Source organism: Aphidius gifuensis, linkage group LG3, assembly GCF_014905175.1.
Source record: "Aphidius gifuensis isolate YNYX2018 linkage group LG3, ASM1490517v1, whole genome shotgun sequence".
NCBI classification, from domain to species: Eukaryota; Metazoa; Arthropoda; class Insecta; order Hymenoptera; family Braconidae; genus Aphidius; species Aphidius gifuensis.
In genome coordinates this window covers 1,962,097-1,982,387 of record NC_057790.1, presented here as the reverse complement: position 1 = coordinate 1,982,387, position 20,291 = coordinate 1,962,097, and the positions used below count along the sequence as shown (strand labels likewise).

The 20,291-nt window shown below is 23.2% G+C and overlaps 4 protein-coding genes across 8 annotated transcripts; 3 read left to right on the top strand and 1 right to left on the bottom strand.

Moving 5' to 3' along the window:
• Positions 1-1,239: 1,239 nt before the first annotated feature.
• On the top strand, positions 1,240-3,939 carry LOC122851379 (protein yellow-like). 5 transcript variants are annotated; one of them, XM_044150559.1, is made up of 6 exons: positions 1,240-1,365; positions 2,134-2,371; positions 2,474-2,649; positions 2,731-3,194; positions 3,269-3,512; positions 3,603-3,939. In XM_044150559.1, the coding sequence occupies exons 1-6, from the start codon at positions 1,363-1,365 to the stop codon at positions 3,795-3,797; spliced, it is 1,320 nt and encodes a 439-aa protein (XP_044006494.1). In that variant the 5' UTR covers positions 1,240-1,362; the 3' UTR covers positions 3,798-3,939. The 5 variants fall into 5 exon arrangements, with proteins under 5 accessions (XP_044006494.1, XP_044006498.1, XP_044006495.1 ...); XM_044150563.1 differs by lacking the exon at positions 1,240-1,365 and adding an exon at positions 1,723-1,743; XM_044150560.1 differs by lacking the exon at positions 1,240-1,365 and adding an exon at positions 1,730-1,827.
• A 154-nt stretch (positions 3,940-4,093) lies between these two features.
• Positions 4,094-7,086, top strand: LOC122851380 (protein yellow-like). Its single transcript, XM_044150564.1, has 5 exons — positions 4,094-4,627; positions 4,708-4,883; positions 4,951-5,414; positions 5,490-5,733; positions 5,792-7,086. Exons 1-5 carry the CDS (start codon positions 4,408-4,410, stop codon positions 5,966-5,968), a joined length of 1,281 nt encoding a protein of 426 aa, XP_044006499.1. The 5' UTR covers positions 4,094-4,407; the 3' UTR covers positions 5,969-7,086.
• An 8,939-nt stretch (positions 7,087-16,025) lies between these two features.
• Positions 16,026-18,190, top strand: LOC122853522 (hypodermin-A-like). The gene is made up of 4 exons (XM_044154023.1): positions 16,026-16,328; positions 16,400-16,666; positions 16,754-16,813; positions 18,161-18,190. The coding sequence occupies exons 1-4, from the start codon at positions 16,026-16,028 to the stop codon at positions 18,188-18,190; spliced, it is 660 nt and encodes a 219-aa protein (XP_044009958.1).
• Positions 18,191-18,555: 365 nt separating this feature from the next.
• Positions 18,556-19,839, bottom strand: LOC122851378. Its single transcript, XM_044150558.1, has 4 exons — positions 19,699-19,839; positions 19,502-19,629; positions 19,245-19,415; positions 18,556-19,167 (listed from the first exon to the last, which is right to left on the bottom strand). The coding sequence occupies exons 1-4, from the start codon at positions 19,807-19,809 to the stop codon at positions 19,020-19,022; spliced, it is 558 nt and encodes a 185-aa protein (XP_044006493.1). The 5' UTR covers positions 19,810-19,839; the 3' UTR covers positions 18,556-19,019.
• Between the last annotated feature and the right edge of the window lie 452 nt (positions 19,840-20,291).

Genomic DNA, 20,291 nt, shown 5'->3' with positions numbered 1-20,291 from the left:
AAGCATCAATAAATTTACAATTAATAATAATATCTAATTTAAACTTTTTTCATTTTAGAGATAATTTTATTTAAATCTTAATATCGCAAAAGTTTAATTTTGACAAATATATATATTTTTTTTTTGCATCAATTCGTCAGTGTCATCACACAAAATGATACATTGTCATTGACCTTGTTGTATCACTCGAGATATAAATTTTAATTTCATTAAAAAAAAATGATTTGTGATTAAAAAAAAACAATACGACATAAATAATCATCTTGAAATGAAAAAATAAATAAATATCAGTATCTCTTTTTTATTTTTTTTTAAATTTGATATATATTTATTTGAAAAAACAATTTTTATTTCGATTGTATATTTTTAAAAAACATTGTTGAGTATGCAAAAGAGTTGTTAAGCTGTCAGGCTCAGCATTAAACGTACATTGGAAGGTTATATATCAAACGTAAATATTGAGTGAATACTGTTTGTAATTAAGAACTCGAATTATCTGTTGTACCTTACAACAACGTAATCATGAGTACATAAACGATTATTATACCATTAAATAATTGAATACATATATACAACTTTTGCTACAATTATTTATGTCTTATATGCTTTAAAAATATAAAATGAAATAATGCAAAGGTAATTTCAGTCTTCAAAGCAACATATAACTTTTTTTTTTTTTTTATTTTAAAAATACATAAATTATGTATATTCAACATGAACAATAATTATTTTATACAAATTTAAATTAATATGTTTGATATAAAACATAAAAATATCATTGAAAATTTCTTATAAAATTAAAGTTTAATGACCCTTAAATGAATATTAAAAATTAAAATTACATGAATTAAAATAATGTAATTTTGTATTTAAAATTTTTAAATATTTATTCAACATTTTGAATATTAATGAATAGTTTTTTTTTTTTTTATTTCACTTTTTATTTAAACAATAAGTATTACAAATTTTAAATATGAAATTATGAACCCACGTTATCTGTCAATAATTTAAATTATTTTAAAATAAATTATCATTGTTCATTGACTTGAATTTACTAAATAAATATTGCTTTGATAAATGAAAAAAATAAAATATGGACCATATCAATATGAGAGGCAGCCAGTTGTTTTTTTTTTTTTTTTTGATAACGAGGTGTTTAATTTAGGATTTGGGTATCATAAAACACCTGTATAATTATAATCGAAATAACAAAGTCTCTGGTTTGTATAAAAGACTTCTGCACGATAAAATACGACTCAGATATTGTATAAATTTAGTCATACTTTAAAATCACCGAAATTTGCTTACCGTTTTTATATTAAATTATTAAAAATATTTGTATTCAGCTAACTAGACTGATAAATGGTTCGTATTTTAATTATTGTCTAAATCAGTAAATTTTTTTTTTTAATATTTCACAAAAACAACTAAATTTTCTTCAGAATCAAAAAAATTAAATTATTTTTAATCAATCATTTAGAAATTTATTTTTTCAATTAAAAATATATTTTATTTTTATAAAAGAAACATTTTCTTTTCAAACAAATAATATTGCTGAGAAATAAATTTTTTTTTTTTTTTTCAATCTGTTATTTATTTATAATGATAATTGAGAGGAAAAAAAATATATATTTGATAAATATAAAAATGCGTATGACATTGACATAAATTTAAAAAATATTCATGAAAATTTTTATACAACTTTAAATTTAAAAGAACAGTCAAGTGAGAACCGTCTAACCGGTTAGATCGTCACTTAATACATTCTGTGAAATTTTAAAATTTTTATATAACAAAAAATATTAAAAGTTTATTAAACTCGTCAATGTTGCAGCGTTATTTTTATTTTTAATTTTCAATTGATAAATAAATAAATAAATAAAATTTTTGTCCAGTTTTATTACAAATAGTTTATATATATTTAGATGATTTTAATTTTTTATTTTTAATTTTTTTTTTTGTAAAGAATATATTTATTCGAAGGCACTTGGTTGTGGAGAGAACCTTGACTCTTAAATGTGTCATGGGTGTTGCGAGATCAATGCATTCAAACCAGAATATTTCATAAACTATTTCATTAATCAATAATATTAATAATAAATATATTTTTTTTTTGTTTTGAATTATTTTTAGACAAGTGTCATGATGAAGTCTGTGTGTTGGACTATTGTTGGATTGTGTTTGTTGCTACCGAGTGTATTATCATATAGGCCTGGTGATCCTTTTTACAACAAGGAGAAAATACAAACAGTTGCTTCATGGGCATCACTTGATTTTGCATTTCCAAGTGTACAAGCACGACAAGAGTCAATACAGCATGGTGATTTTATTCCTGGATCTGCAACTCCAATTGATTTCGAAATTATAAAAAGTTAATAATACTAAAATACTTTTAATTTAAATTTTGAATGTAATTAATAATTACAAATTATTAACTATTTTTTGTTGTTTTTTCTTGTTTTTTTTTTTTTAGCTCTTGGAGGAACAAAAATGTTTGTTAGTTTACCACGATTTCAAGAAGGTACACCAGCAACTCTTGGATATTTTATGTATCAAAATTCTAATTCACCAGTTATTTTGCCATATCCAAATTGGGAAATGAATAGACTGGGAAATTGTCAAGGAATAACAAGTGTTTTTCGTATAAGAGTAAGTTTATTCATTGAATTTTAAAATAAAGTAATTAAAAAATGTTATATATGATACACATGTTGTTAATTATTTTGATAGATTGATGAATGTGGAAGACTCTGGGTTTTAGATACTGGAAGACTTGGAGCCCAGCGAATTTGTCCACCTCAGTTATTAATTTTCAATCCAAAAACAGATGAAATTCTTCGACGATACAGATTTCCAGAAAGTCAATTGACCAATTCATCGCTATTGATAAATTTAATTGTTGATATTCGTGATCCACAAGGACAATGTAAAGATACATTTGTCTACATATCAGATGTTCAGGGATTTCAAATAATTGTTTATGACTATGCCAATCATAGATCGTGGAATATTCGAAATAACTTATTTTATCCTTATCCACCATTCGGAACAATAACAATTAATGGATTGAGTTTTGATTTAATGGATGGTATTTTTACTGGGGCATTGAGTCCAATTAAAAATGGTGATAGAATTTTGTATTTTCATTCACTTGCTAGTAATGTTGAGAGTTACGTTTCTACGTCTATTTTAAGGTTTGCCTTATTTTATTTTTATTTACTATTTAAAAAAATGTATTAATCACATTAATGATATTTTATTTCTTTAGAAATTACTATCTATTCAAAGATAATCCAAATGCCGCTGCAAGAGAATTTAAATCATTTGCTAAAACAAGAATAGCACAAGCTGCATCTGAAGCAATGGACAAAAATGGTGTATTATTTTATGGACTAGTTCCAGAAGTTGCAATTGGTTGTTGGAATAGTCGAGATTATCCAGAGTATGGTGGTGATAATCTTGAAGTTCTTATTGCTGATAAAAATACATTACAATTTGCATCGAGTATGAAGGTAATTGAAAATTCAATGTATATTTTTGATTCAATAAAACAATGTTTTTTTGTATTATCAAAACAAATAAATATATCTAAATGATTTCAGATCATCTCATCTCCAAGCGGTAAAGATGAATTGTGGATGATTACAATGTCATTACAAAAAGTTTGGACAGGTACAATCAATCCAAAAGAAACAAATTTTAGAATTCTCGCTGCTTCAACTGATGAATTAGTTAGAGGAACTAAATGTGATGTGACATCATATCGTGTCAAACCACATGGATCTTGGCCATATTGAAATTACTAACTTGAAGGCTTATCTATTTTTTAAAACGAGTTGATAATTATAATTACAATACTTGTGAATATGGATTAGTTTTTAAATAATAAAATACATAAATATTCAAAAATGTAATTAATGTAGTAAAACAAGTATATAAAAAAAGTTTACATTGTAATTGTTTCCTGAAATCAATCAAAATATTATTCACGTAACATAAAGAATATCTATTAAAAATTTTAATTTGCAATTTATCTAGCACTTTAAACTCGAATGATACGCCCCTCGACTAAACAGAATCGCAAAATAACAACAGTCAAGTGACAACTATCTAGCTGATTGAATCATTCGTGAAAATATTTTTCATATTTTTATTATTTTATTCAATAAAATTATAATATTATTTTCACGTCAAATTCAATAAATATATATTCATAATTTTAATTTAAATTTGTTACAAATTATTTGTGTATTTAGTTTTTTAATTTAGATTTTTAATAAAATTATTTTCTAGAAGTAAACCTTGACCTGTAAATGCGTCATGAGTCATAGAAGATTATTACATTGAAAATATATTTTTATGATAATTTATTTCTGTGATAAATAATACTAATAGTAAACAAGTGCCATGATGAAGTCAATATGTTTTATTTTGTTAATGCCAAGTGTATTATCATCATCATATAAACCTGGTGATGCTTATTATAAAAAAGAAAAATTACCAACAATTTCTTCCTGGGCATCACTTGATTATGCATTTTCAAATTCACGTGAACGACTAGAGTCAATAATTCGAGGTGATTTTATTCCTGGTGTTGCTGTTCCACTTGACATGGATGTAATAAAAAGTAAATTGTAATTTAAACATTTTTCATTATTGAAAAAAAAAACATTGTTTAATTTTATTCTTAATTTTGTTGCTCTTTAGTATTTGAAGAAAGAAAAATATTTATTACGATACCACGATTTCAAAAAGGTGTACCAGCAACTCTTGGATATTTTACAAGTAAAGATTCTAATCCACCAGCTATAAAACCATTTCCAAATTGGCAAATGAATAAGCTTGGCAATTGTCAAGGAATGACAAACATTTATCGTATTAAAGTAAGTTTTAATCTCAATTTTAATTATAATAAATATTTAATTGATTTTTTGCTTATTGCTTTGATAGATTGATGAGTGTGGAAGACTGTGGGTTTTGGACACTGGAAAATTTGAAGGCAAGCGAATTTGTCAAGCTCAATTATTAATTTTTAATCCAAGATCTGGTGAACTTTTTCATCGATATAGATTTCCAGAAAGTCAATTAACTAATACATCAAATTTTGTAAATTTAATTGTTGATATTCGTGATCCACAAGGACAATGTAAAGATACATTTGTTTATATAACAGATGTAGATGCATTTCAGCTAATTGTTTATGACCATGCCAATCATAGATCGTGGAATATTCGAAATAACTTATTTTATCCTTATCCACCATTCGGAACACTAACAATTAATGGATTGAGTTTTGATTTAATGGATGGTATTTTTACTGGGGCATTGAGTCCAATTAAAAATGGTGATAGAATTTTGTATTTTCATTCACTTGCTAGTAATGTTGAAAGCTACGTTTCTACGTCTATTTTAAGGTTTGCTTTATTTTATTTTTATTTACTATTCAAAAAAATGTATCAATCACATGAATGATATTTTATTTTCTTTAGAAATTACAATCTATTCAAAGATAATCCAAATGCAGCTGCAAGAGAATTTAAATCATTTACTAAAACAAGAATAGCACAAGCTTCAGCTCAAGTCATGAACAAAAATGGTGTATTATTTTATGGACTAGTTCCAGAAGTTGCAATTGGTTGCTGGAATAGTAGAGACTATCCAGAGTATGGTGGTAATAATCTCGAAGTTCTTGTTGCTAATAAAGATACATTACAATTTGCATCAGGCATGAAGGTAATAAAAAATTAAATCAAACAATTTCAGTTTCTATCAAATATTTGAATGATTATAGATCATACCATCTTCAAGTGGTGAAGATGAATTGTGGGCGATGACAATGTCATTACAAAAAGTCTGGACAAGTACCATCAATCCAAACGAAACAAATTTTAGAATTCAAGTAGCTTATATCGATGAATTAGTTAGAGGAACTAAATGTGATGTCACATCACATCGTATCAATCTTTAATAAATATATTTTACTGTAATATTATTTTACAAAAAAAAATATTAATCAATGAAATGAATATTAAACAAGTAATAAATAAAATTAAAATACAAATATGAAAACTAATAATAACAATAAGTCTATAAATATAAATCAATGCTAAAAAATAAAATATGTCTTGTTACATGAAATATATTATGATTTATGTGTAAATAAAAACAGTGTATTACAGTGATCGATTTGATTGTAACAAAAACATATCCCAGGAAATGTAAAAGAAAATAGCAGAAACGAAATAAAAAAAAAAAAACAAAACAAAGGCGAAGCAATTTGATTCCTTGTTCGGCATAATACGAAGTATATTTGCAAGATGTCTGTAATAGTTGTGGTTTTCTAGTGAATATAACGAGCATCTTAACATCATGTATCGCAAAGTGCGTGAGTTCGATTTATATACATTCAAGCCATACAAATGTAGGTTAAATTACATGTGGCAGTATTGCTTGTTTTTATAGTCTATATTTATTTCACAACAAACCACACACATACAATAATAATAAAATAAAAAATAACACAAAACTCGTCGTAATAGATCGATAGAAAAATTAAAAAATACCGATAGTATTTCTTCTCATGAGCAAGATAAATTTCTACGTCTATAATCGATGGCCTTTTACACTACCAGTTGATCGACAAATTCAAGAAAAAAAAAAATAGATAAACAATGACACATGGTATTTGATCTATCAACACTATTATCAAAAAATAAAATAAATAAATTACAATGTGAAATGAAAAATAAATAATTTCTATTGAAATGAATATTTCGAAAAAAATAAATAAACTGACACAAGTAAATAATATTCAATTCAATAGTGTGTGAAATTTTTTAAGATGTTGATAATAACTTCTGAATAAATATCAGCTAGAGCCAAGTGATTTGTCGAGGTGTGTGTTTAAAATCACAACTTGAATTAAATAGCAAATTGTAGCTTTTTTTTTCGTTACAAATAAATGATAATTAACAGGTGAATTGTCATCAAGTTATAGACTAGATATCAATATAAAATAACACATGTATTTATTTATAAATAATACTTAAAAATTAAATACTGAAATTTACATTGATTGATAGATAATTTTGAATAATTAAATATTTTATACAATTATTTAAAAATAATATAAGTATATATGCAAATTTTAATTTTAAATAATGTTCATTAAAGTAATAAATTATTTCTTAGTATTTCTATTATTACCACAAGTGGTATAATAAATATTCACATGTTGGAGTGTATGTATGAACATTAACCTGTTGTACTTGCATAAATATCAGCAATTTTCCATGACATATACAGTCAGTTACAGCCGGAAGGAAAATTGGCAGATGGCGCCTATATGTATGTAAAAAAAAAAATAAAAATACTGGATAATTTAAAAACCAACTTGTGTGTATATAGGTATATGCGTGCAAAAATAAAAAATAATATAACATACTTAAATATATTTTTTCTTTGATTTTAAAAGTGATGGGATACGCGTGCACAATGTCCAAAGGCGGAATTTATGATAGATTTAAAAGCTGATTATCAGAAAGCATGAAAATGAGGAAATACAAAATAAATAAAAAAAAAAATAAATGAGAATAATTTACATTCGTTGAATCCCAATATATTGAATGACTGTATTTGTTGGAGAAGGGACAATGGACCTTGTGAATTTAAATTTGAAATTGTACAAACGCCACCGGCAAATTTTATGTAAAATAATAAATTGAATATAAAAAATATGGGATAGTGATAGGCGGTGTATGTGTGTATATATTTATTAGATGTATATTCAGACTTTGCGCGCTTTAGAGAATTGATAAGATGACTGTAATGTTCATGTTGAAGATTGGTATTCTGATTGCAATGCTATGCGCACAGGTTGATTCTACTTATACACATATATATTCCACTGTAATTGTATACTTTTTTTATTCACTTATTATTATTATATTTATTTTTTTAATATTTTTTTTTTTTTTTGCAATTTGTGTTCCATTAATCAATTACTTGTTTAATAGCGTCGGAACAGATGCTAATGGTACGAATTTTATTATGACTTATGAGACCATTGCAGCATGTTGTTCAGATAATTGAAATTTTTTTTTTTTTTTTTATATGAGTTGGTATTTATTTTAAATTTAATTTAAAAATATTTATTTATTTATTTATTTGGTGAAAATATTAAACAATAAAAAATATGTGTTATTTATTTTTTATTTTTATTTCTTTCAGTTGAATTGCTCAAGTGGGAGTTTTTCCAGTGTTATAAATAAATTGGAAATTTCCAACACTCAAGATGTCACATATGAATTTGTATATTACACTCGTTTAATCGATGACATTCTGTGGGCGATAGAGATTCACAACGACATTATAAAAAGGTAAATAAATATATATAAATATTTATTTGTGAAAACCAGAAATATAAAAATCAAAAAATATTGTTAATCTTATGTATAATATATTTCTGGTGTGGTCTTTTCATCAACATTTTATATTATAAATAAAAAAAAAAAATTAAATAATTTAAAATATAAAAATAACTGAGAAAATATATATAAATTTATTTAGTTTTTTATGATTTTTCAATCATTTCAATTCAATCAATATGATGAAATGATAATTAATTTTATTCATTGATATTATACAAAGTGTGATTTACCCTCAATGTATTTTTATTGACACAATTGTACTTGTCTGTTGAATTTATATGATAAAATTAATCCAACTCTTGAATTTCTCTCTGTTTTATGTACAATTATTTAACCTGCATGCATGTAAAGCATTGTGATTTGTTTATTATATTATTTTTTAATTTAAATTTTTGCATAAAATTGTTGAATATAAAATACCTTCATATATTATATCTCTGTCAAATTACATTTGTTTACAGCTTCAGGCCGATTACCACCCAGTTTTCAAAACAATTGTACAACCCCTTTTAAAGTCACATTTATTTTTACACTATTGTTTAAAATATTTTATATATAAATTAACATGACTCGTAATTTGTCGAATAAATTAGACATTATCAAATTTATACTTTCATGTTTATTCTTATCTATTTAAATATCTGCTTGTTTTTTTTTTTTATCAATAAACAATCATTTATTTATTTAAAAAATAAAATCTAATCTATTTTATTTATTGATTGTTAACATATTATTAATTTAATTGATAATTATTTTAATTGTAATTTAATAAATTAACAATCAATGAATTTAAATATCAATTTTTTTGTTCAACAGATTGTTGGTTATTAACCGAGTGACTTATGGCCTACTTGCATATATATATTTTTAATAATCAAATGATAATTTATTACGACAAGTACAATTGCTAATATTATTTGTATTTTTTTTATATATTTTATATACCAACATACATACTCACATACATATGATTTATGAAAAACTTTTAAAAATATTTTCCTTTATTATTTAAATATTATTACAAAGCTGGAATTAAATATAAAATAATAATGAATTTCTATACGTATTGATACGCCGCTATTTTAAATCAATGTGATATAAATTTAATTATCAAAACCCGCGGTTTATGCTCGAAAGAACAAGCGGATTTTATTATCATTATTTTTATTTATTTATATGTATATTTTTAATTTTCTTATATATTTTATTTTTTTTTAAACTAGTAAATACAACGCGAAACAATCACTTTACGTGAAAGTATGAAAATAGGAAGGCTTGCTTCATTTGCCTATATAAATTATTATAAATATATATATTTTTTTTGTTTTAATTTTTTATCTATTATATAGGTAATAATAATAATAACAATAAAATATTTACTGGACTTTAGTCCAGGGTCATTTAAATAAAAATAATATAAATTCTACATTTTATATAATGCAATTTTGATCAAAAGAATTTATCTCAGGCCCGGAGGCACCTGACCTTCGGCTACTTTCACACATTTATTTTCATTTTCATTTTCATTCATCATAGACACAAGAGCTATTATCAATATTTTAATTTAATAATATATATTATACATAATCATTCAATCTGCTGAATATTTTTTTTGTTTTTTATATATTGTATATTTGAGTGGCAAAAATATTTTTAGAAATGAAAATTTCATGAGAATATTTTATTTTTTAATAAGTAAATTATATCAAAATGAAATTGATAATATTTATAATATTGCTTGGGGTTGTTAACAAGTGTGTGTCACGTGCCAAGTATATCATTATTTTACTATTGTAAAAATGGAAAAATAAATAATATCTTTATTGAATATGTTGTTTTTCATGTAAAAATACAGAAAACCATGATTCATAATATATTTTTTTTTCGAATATTAATTTACAAAAAATTATATAGAAAATAATATATGATATTATTTAATAATTTTTTTCTTCCTGCTAATTTGTTGTTGTATAATTATAGATATTTTGTTAATTTGCATATAGCTTGAGGGAGGTTAATTTACAGTTTTATATTTTGAATTCAACGATAATTCTAGCAATGATATATTTAATATTGCAATGCATTTTTTATTGATACACAAAGTGTAGAAAATAGTAAATAAAAATAAATAAATTAGATATTTCTTGGGATTTTTATATCGATAAACACATACTTACAAATCAATCATGTTGCTTGTATATGCAATTTTTATTATGAGGGTAAAATCACGCCTCAACCCCTGGAGGTGCATCTGAAGAAGAAGATAAAAGTCACCGACACAGGAGATATTGGAAAAATGACAATTATAGATCACAGTAAAATTACTGAAAAATAAATTTTTTGCCAGGGTAATAATATTACAATTCATCTAATGTAAAAATTCTTCACTGTACAAATAAATTTAGAACATTTAAAATTTCCCAATTCAGTAAAAATCTAATTTAAAAAATCAAATTTCTATTTAATTAATAAAATACAAAAATTTTAAATTAAATATTCAAAAAAATAATAAGAAAATTGAGTTTTTCATTTATTAAAATAAAATTTAAACCGTCACTCCGTAAAGATATTAACAATTTAAAATAAAAAATAAAATACCCGCATTTATAAAATTTATTTCCAACAATAATAATATATTTTGTATAGGTATATATTTTTTTTCCAACACTATAGTTTTATTATTTCCATCAACTTTTCTATTATAAAATTTAACAAAACCATATAAATGTCAATGAATAAAGAAATAAAAAAAATTACATAATTAAAGTTTAGTAAATAATAAAAAAAAAAAAAAAAAAAGTAAAATACTTTGAGAGTCAACATCGTTTTCTTTTCACGCATCGTGACGTGTGGTATCGGCACATGGTATAACATATTATGACCACCAAACGCCGCACTATTACTAAAGGAATTCCATGCTTGTTATTTTTTTTTAAATTTAAAAACTATTATGCGGCGGAAAACTATTAACAGACACGTGAATGTGGCAAATAGGTTATACCGCCAAGTCGATTAGTCCCAATGTATATGCAAACTTCCTCACCTTTTTTTTATTTTATTTTTCCTCCACAACATTTTTCTCACATCTAAGTAAATATACATATAAATAAATAAATAGCTAAGTACAGACCCCCTGGTGTTTAAATCGACTCGAACCAGTGGCTACAAGTGGTCATAAATCTGTCAAACAAGTCGACACCCCGACAACTGTCTTGCTTGAATTTCACTGTGCTTATATTTGCACTTGCTTAATAATTCACACGAGAATCTCAAAATAATATAGGTATATATTTTTTCTATACATATACCAATTTTATTTTTATTTTTTATTTACAACATTGTTAAATATTTTATTAGATATATAATTTTATAAAAAACATTTTATACTTGTATGAAAAATCTTGATCAATAATTTAACTTATTTAAAATATTTATATATAATTAGGAAATGTTTTGATCATTTAAAATACGTGGGTTTTATAATTTATTGTTAATTTTACAACCGGAAAGAGAGAATGTTATTAACTACTTTGACAACACGGTGTGTATAATGCGTATAATAATTTTAATTTATATACAAAGGCGCCAAGCTCGTCTGGATTTTATTAATTGTAAATCAATTGCTTCGTTTTTTTTTTTTTTTTTTTTTAAATAATCAATAATAACAATTTAATTTCATTATACAATAAATTTATTTTCGGTTCAGCACCTTCAGAAACCTGTCGACAAACAACCAAACAAATTTTTTTTTTTTTTCATTTCTTTATTCTTTATTCATATTTCATCAAAGAAATATTGCAAAAGTGGTCATTGTATACGGGTGCGGATATAAATACGTAACAAACACTCTGCAAAATGATAAAATAAAGCTGGATCTAGATTAGGTTGTACACAATGGGGACCTCCAGGGCGTTTTAAAAACATTCATACACGCATTTAACCAACTTTCATCGTATCCATAAAAAAATTATTTTCTTATTTAATAAAATAATAATAATAAAAACATTCCACACATTATATATATATATTTTTTTTTTCTTTTTCTTTTTGTCTCTGACCTCCTCCAATAAATAAATATATTTTTTTTTTCGTTCTACTTTCATTTTATTATAAAATTTTTATCTATTATTTATTTTTTCATTGTTTTATTATTATTTTATTATTTTATATTATTTCTCATCATTTTTCATTTTTTTCAATACAAAATATTAAAAATATTCAACTTGATAATATATAAATTTAACAACTTAATTATTAATGTAAAAATAATCTTGATATAATTTTTTTAAATAAAGTTATTGTAAATAGTTTATATATTATTTTAGCGGTATTTTCTGTTGACCAGTTTACATAAATCCATATAGTATTATCATCAACAATCATTTTTTTTTTTTTATATTTTTTACTCACATGTATATGTGTTGCTTTTGTTTTCAGTCTCTTATCCAGCCTTTTTATCCATGTCTGGTTTTTCGCCCGCGTAAAATAACCGACCCGTGACCGCCGTCTTTAAATTGCCTCGAGGATGTCGTAACACCAAGACAATCAGGATTTCGGTCGTGAGACTAATATCGACAGCTCAACATAAATTATTTTTTATTTTTTATTATTATATAGAATTTTGATAATCTCGCCAATTCACTCCAAGTATGAATTTTAATTTTTTAAAAAATATATAAAATAATGGATAATCATGTGTTGTATTATCAATCATTGAATATTACCGTGAATTTTCCTAGAAATCCATATTTTATTTTTTAAAATCTTGACCGCAGTTTATTGAAATTTCCCAATGGATATCGTTAAAAGCCATTGGTATATATTTTTTCTCACGTTGAAAAATAATATTGAATAAATAAAATCAATTACAGATAGCTTTAGGCTATAATTTAATAATTGTTTGATTATATTTTTAAAAGTTAACAATCAAAATTTATAACACATGCTAAATAATTTTTATATTTTACAAATATTATAATAAATTAATTGAAATAATAATAACAGCAACATTTACATTGCGAAAATAATAATTTAAAAATTCAATAAAATTATACAATGTGACAATTAAAAACCCTACGCGTGAATATTGTATTGACTGAATTGATTAATTTGATTTATAAAAATAATAAAAATTACATTTGAATAGGTGATAAAGAATAAAGAAAGTAACACTTTGATTTAATTATCCCACACAAAGGTATTATTTTTTATTAATTTAAATATCCATTTGTTTATTTTTTATATTTACAGATATTTTGCAAATTAAATTGTTTTCCTTTTATTTTTAGATTCAATTTATAATATTTTTTGCTCGAGTTAAAAGGTCAAGTTTAATATAACAGTAATGGGTGGAGTAAGGAAGTGTTAAATTTTGATGTATCGTTTTATTTACTATTTATAAAAATCATTAGTTGCAATAAGTAATTGATACTGTGTGTTACATTACTAATCTATTTGATGATCGACAGTAGATGATCCATGAATCATGCGCAGCTATGTGATCGATCATCTTGTTGATTGTAAAATGTACCGACTATGTACTTGTCGTTTAAAAAAGTATAAAAACTTCAACAATTGTGGTACATTTATTAATTTATCATTTTAATTTATTCAAGTATTTTTATTTAAAGGATTTATTTCTCCAATTGATGGATATATTTTTTTAGCTATTATCCAAATAATTCAATGAAAAATAAATTGTTCTAGAAAATAAAAACAACCTGCAAAATTAAAAGTAAATGAGTTCTGAATCAACAAGTGCCTGTTGCCATTATTATAAAAAAATCCGATTGAGATTAAGACAGTCCTGTTTAGAATATTGCAATTTGTATTTTTTCTCTTTGAGATAATTCTAACACACAAGCTTGTATAATATAATATAATATTATCACGTCATTTAATGTCACCTATATCCCACCCACACATTTATTTTCTATCAATATTTCATTTATAAAATTAATATACACTTAAAAAATAAACACTCTATATAATAATTGTTATTTTCTCTTATTAAATTGATAATGAAAATCATATAAAAGTTTATAACATTTACTTGAATTTTTATTGATAATTTCATATTATAAATTCAAAATAATTTTATTGAACTTTATTTTAAATTAATAACAAAGAAAATAGACTATTAAAAACTCGTAATAAAATAAGTGCAGAAATAATTATAGCAAAAACATAAAAAATGAATTAAATATTTCATGATATTTTTATTTAATTGTCATTTGATATTTTTTATAGTTTCATATTTATTTGATTATTATATTATCATTATAAACAAGTTTATTTTTGATGTCATTATTGAGACAAAAGGTGGTAAACCTGTCACCTGCAAATATTATGCAATTATATATGTCAGTTGATATATAATAATATCGAACATTAAAAGGTCGTCTTTTATATTTAGCTCAATAATCTGTCAGCCAGTAAAAATTATTTTCATTATTATTTTTTTTTTCATTTCAATACAAAACTATGTATAAAAGATATACCTGTATTTAATTTGAGAAAGTGTATGGCTGAATTGTTTTGATATTATGAGAAAAAAAAATTTAAAATAACAAAAAAAAAATAAATAAATAAATAACTGACAAGTTGAAGAGCCTACAACTATTTAATAAATATATTTCATAATAATTTTCAATGTGGGAAAAAATTTTAAATATTTATCTGTAAATAGTAATTATTATTCTTAAGAAATATATATTTTTTTTTATACACAAAGGTAAATTAAATATTAATAAACTCATTTGGTTATTATATTTTATTTTTTTTCATGCAACTGAAATTTTTTAAAATCTTTAAATTCTTTCAACGCACTTTCTATACGGATTCTTGGGGGCCAATTCATTTGCGGGGGTCAAAAATAAAATGAACAGCAATTTGTAAAATTAGTGTTTAAAAAAATTTACAATAAAGTTTAAATATAAAAATAAAAAATAAAATTATGGCTTTTTAAAATGATTTTTAAAAATATATATTATTACAATGAATTTTTATTTTATTTAACAATAAATAAAAATTAATATTTATTTTTATATTATATTAAAAGTCATTGCACAATCTTGGCTCGAGACACGCCTGCAATTAGCGATCGCATTATTTATTTTATTTATTTATTATCTACCAACAAAAACTACTATACGTATTTTTTTCATATACTATTTTTAAAAAAGTAAATATAATATCATCAAGTAAACACACGTGTAATGTATCAAATCTCAAACTAAAATATAAAAACTATTATTTAAAATTTAATTTAACAACTAGTTATACATCTATGATTAACATTTATCGCTTTGAATAAATAATAAAACAATGATAATCGTATTTTATATTTACGACTATTTTACAAAAAAAAATTATTTAATTTATAATTTTAAAAAATATGAAACTACTTTAGAAGATTCATTTGCTAAAACAAGTACTGTCTCGAACAAAATTAAAATAGAAATGGATAAATTAATTGTATTCAGCCTGTTGAGCTTTATCATTGGTACCAAAAACTTCTTGCCACATTTTGTTGATATTTTATATAAATTATATATAATTTTTTATTAATTTTTTTCAGTTTGCAGTGGTAAAGAGATGCGCAGAATAATAGGTGGCTTGTCAACAGATATAAGAGAATTTGCTTATCACGTTAGTTTACAACATCGTGGACATCATGTATGTGGAGCAAGTATTTTATCAGAATTCCATGTTCTGACATCAGCGAGTTGTGTTTTGTTTGATTTAGTTGTAGCTGCAGGAAATCTTTGTATTTTAGTTGGATCAAATGATGAATTTAATTCAGATGGATTAGGAACTTATTACAATGTTAGATATATTATTTATCATCCGGATTATTCACCAAGATTATATTGGAAAAATGATATTGCAATATTGAAGGTTTGTTTTAATATATTATTATCAAAAACTTTTCATTACTTTAATATGTTTATTTATATTTGAATCAACAGCTTGAATCACCAATTAATTTTTCAAGCGATTATACAAATATTGAAGCTATTCAAATCTCAAATATTCTTCTATCAGCAAAGTCAACTACTGTAGTGTGTGGATGGGGAGATGATAGTGTTGAGCCACGTGAATCTACAAGAAATCTTAAAAAAATTCATGTTATGATTAAAGGTGAATACTTTTGTCAACGCTACGCTGATTTTCCAGTTGTTAATGAAAATAAAATTTGTGGCACCACATTGTATCCAAATTCTTTCATCACATTGGTATTTATTTAAAATTATAAAAATAATTAATAACATTGTAATGAATTTTTTTTAATGAATAAATAATGCTTTTTATTATTTTTCAAGGGTGATGGTGGCAGTGGAATAGTACGTAACCGTATGCTTGTTGGAGTTATTTCTGTTTTTGTATCAAGCAGAACTAATATTATTATATTTACAAAAATTCAACCAATTTATAATAAATGGATAGAACAAACAATTACAAATAACTGGTATTAAAATGATTTTTTTTATACAAATAATTTAACTATGATATAAAATTTATAAAATTCCGTATTTTATTTTATTCAAATATTGACACTTGTTTGTTTGAACATGATATAAAACAGTTAATAAAATCTTCAGTATATAATATAATTTTTTTAATTTTTCTACAAGCTTTATTTTTAATTTAAAAAAATTACTAAATTTTTTGAATTTATAAAATGCAATTATTAAATTAAATTAAAACAAATATTTTTACAAAATAAATTCATATATTTGTTAATTAATTATAAACAATTATTTATTTATTAAATTATGTATATATTAACTATTATTTTGTGTTGTTAAAAAATAAATAATTAGATAGCGAATAATTGATCATGGTATTTATAAATGTAATTGAAAGTTGCTCGATGAGTCGTAACGATTATTATTATTTTATTTTTTAAAATAATATCATTATTATTATTATTGTTATTTTCGTAATGCAGTAGCACCACACGATGGCTCCATGGCATCCTGGGACACGTAATTGCGTGTTTGCCGAGGGCCAACCGTGCGCAATGTTATTAGCCTTCGTCTTCCGCGATGCACGCAATCTTCTTCGCATATATACACTACACATAGCTACTGATCATCTTCAATGGTGCGATATCTCTTTTTAATTTATTTATTTATTTTTTTTAAAAAACATATTTGTATTTTTAATAATTTCACTAAAGCAAATAATATTTTATTTTTTTAAATATTTTTTTAATATGTATATTATTATCACGCAAAAATGCGTAAATTTATATTTAAATGATGATACTGTTATAAAGCGTTAATTTAACTCTTTAATTTTAATATTTTTTGTTTCATTAAAAAATTAAAAATTAAAACAAAAAGAATAGTATTTAAGTTATATATTTTTTAAAAAGATTTTTTGTTAAATCATATGTTTTTCAATGATATCTTTAATAAAGAGTTGTATATATTTAATTTTTTTTTTTTTTCCAAATTATTGTTATTAAAAGTGTGTATATGAAAAGCTTTTAAAAAAAAAAAAAAAATCAGTTGAAAAACGTGTTTGGTACGTCGAACATCATTATCATCATTTTTTTTAAAAGATGCCGACACGCATGTGCTCTTCGACCGTCGACGCATTTACTAATAAATATATATATCCAACACTCCCACTATTTTTTTTTTTTTATAATAATAATTTATTTTTTATTTTTTTGCATTGTAATATTAATATAATATTGTATTTTTATTTTCTTTACTCAGACGCATTTTAAGCCATTGACTAGTTTTTAATTTTTATTTTTAAATTAATTTTCTATTTTTAATATTTTAAAAAATTTTAAATACTGTATATAAATATTTTTTTGGGTTACTTTTGTTATCCATGATTATATATGTTTTTTGAGGGTGTGATAAAAATTTTTGGATTGGTTATTAGCCCATCCGTCTCGTCTCTAATAAGAACAAAATTTATAGCTTACACCATGAGTTTTTAGTTCAAAGTGTGCCCAAGCCGTTTCATTATTTTATTATTTTTTTTTTGTTATAATAAATACAAGATGTAACCCATCATTACCATCAGCACACTCGCTTTTATATATATATATTATTTTTTCCCTTTAATATTGTATTTTGTTTCCTGAAATTCCTGGTTCTTCAATAATACGCACGACCTCGGTAATTTTTTTTTTTTTATTTTTTTCGTTTCTTTTTCGATCAATGTGTACCGCAATCAAATCCTCACCTTTATTCGTAATTTTTATCGCTGCTCTTGCATGCTATTTTGTTTTTTTTTTATACTTTTTTTTTTTATCAACCAAAATGTATTCCCTTCAATTATGGATGAATAATACTGTACATTGTACACATTGGAATTTTTAACGTTAATTTACTCAGAGTTTGTTCATTTTTTTTTTTATCCTCACGTTTCACAAATTTTTATTTATTATTTATATGAAAAAATTAATTTAATCTAATTTTATTTACGATATATTTAATGTTTTAAATGATTCAAAATTACATTAAAATAATAATAATGTTTGGGAAAATACATATCAGGTGTGCTTAAATGTGCCGTCAAGTACAGTAAATCACATGCATTTGAAATGATGAAAATTAAAAATTATTCTTCAAATGGGCTTATATATACGAAAAGTTTGAAAGGCATACCACCAGCACGTCCACGAGGCAAATAAAGATTATTAGAAAAACCATATCTTTTTTCATCCGGACAAGATGGTTTATTTAACTCCCCGTCATATTGAGAGTAACTATTGATAAAAAAAAAAACAAAAAACACTTGTTATTATATCAAAACATTTATAGTTAATATTTCATGACATTATACCTTCCATCTTTTGAAGTTTCAACCATTTTAAATGTGCAATAATTAACATAATCAGTATCTATAATGTAAACATCAATTTTTTTCACCATTGGATCACCAGAATAAAATTCAAAGTGAGACGAAGAATTTCCAACTGGCTCTAATGAAAATTTGAATGATTTAATTCCATTTCTGTTAATTTAAAAAATAAATTATTGATTTTTATAAGTAATATTTTAGTAAAAAATAAATTAGATATTATTTATAATTAAACTTACAAGACGTTTTTAGGATTCACATTCATATAAATAATTCCATTGTCCAAACTTACTTCAACTGCGATACATTTTTTTTTTGCCTCGTTGGTATCTATAATATTTCCGCTATCATACCATATTCCAATTAGCTATAAAAATATTTAACATATTATATAATGATTAATTAAATTAATTTGTAATTATTATGATAAAATTACCTTTTTTAAATCAACTGATGCCATAGCTTTAACTGATGGATACGATGAGAGTTGACGTTGTGCCGAAATACTACAGCAAAAAATTAACAAAATTATAATTAAAAACTTCATGATTGAATAATGCTTATTCTTCTGCTTCTTCTGGAATACTTCTTTTTTTTTTTTTAAGGTGAATTTTTTTACTTTTATAATGATTTTTGTATTTTTATTGTTGTAATAAATTTTAACAATAACATTTATTTATCAGTAAATATAAAGTTAAATAAATAATTTGAGAAAAATATTTTTAATAAACTGTCTGGTGAAATGTTATTTTTTAATTACACAAATGTTTAATGTTTAAATAATTGAATTGAAAAAAATAAATTTAAGCTGGTGAAAATTATCAATTTAGGATGTATGTTTAGCTGGATACTAATCTAATAATTTCTATTTTTTTAAAACAATTTATTCATCAGACTAAAAATTATTTATATGTTTATTTTTCAAAATTATAATAATAATATTAACGTTAAAATATTGCTTTAAAAATTGTGTAAAAATTGTTATTATTTTAGCAATTGAAATTTTTTATTTAAATTTATTTACAATTG

Bases quoted from the DNA above. Each gene is read 5' to 3' on its own strand.
- LOC122851379 (XM_044150559.1), top strand. The intron at 2,650-2,730 runs GTAAGTTTATTC...TTATTTTGATAG, and splicing joins CAAGTGTTTTTCGTATAAGA to ATTGATGAATGTGGAAGACT. The intron at 3,195-3,268 runs GTTTGCCTTATT...TTATTTCTTTAG, and splicing joins GTTTCTACGTCTATTTTAAG to AAATTACTATCTATTCAAAG.
- LOC122851380 (XM_044150564.1), top strand. From the start codon at position 4,408: ATGATGAAGTCAATATGTTTTATTTTGTTAATGCCAAGTGTATTATCA. The intron at 4,884-4,950 runs GTAAGTTTTAAT...TTGCTTTGATAG, and splicing joins CAAACATTTATCGTATTAAA to ATTGATGAGTGTGGAAGACT. The intron at 5,734-5,791 runs GTAATAAAAAAT...GAATGATTATAG, and splicing joins AATTTGCATCAGGCATGAAG to ATCATACCATCTTCAAGTGG.
- LOC122853522 (XM_044154023.1), top strand. From the start codon at position 16,026: ATGCGCAGAATAATAGGTGGCTTGTCAACAGATATAAGAGAATTTGCT. The intron at 16,329-16,399 runs GTTTGTTTTAAT...TTGAATCAACAG, and splicing joins ATGATATTGCAATATTGAAG to CTTGAATCACCAATTAATTT. The intron at 16,814-18,160 runs GTATCAAGCAGA...TTCTTTACTCAG, and splicing joins TTGGAGTTATTTCTGTTTTT to ACGCATTTTAAGCCATTGAC.
- LOC122851378 (XM_044150558.1), bottom strand. From the start codon at position 19,809: ATGAAGTTTTTAATTATAATTTTGTTAATTTTTTGCTGTAGTATTTCG. The intron at 19,416-19,501 runs GTAAGTTTAATT...TTAAATTAACAG, and splicing joins GTGAATCCTAAAAACGTCTT to AAATGGAATTAAATCATTCA. The intron at 19,168-19,244 runs GTATAATGTCAT...TTTTATCAATAG, and splicing joins GAAACTTCAAAAGATGGAAG to TTACTCTCAATATGACGGGG.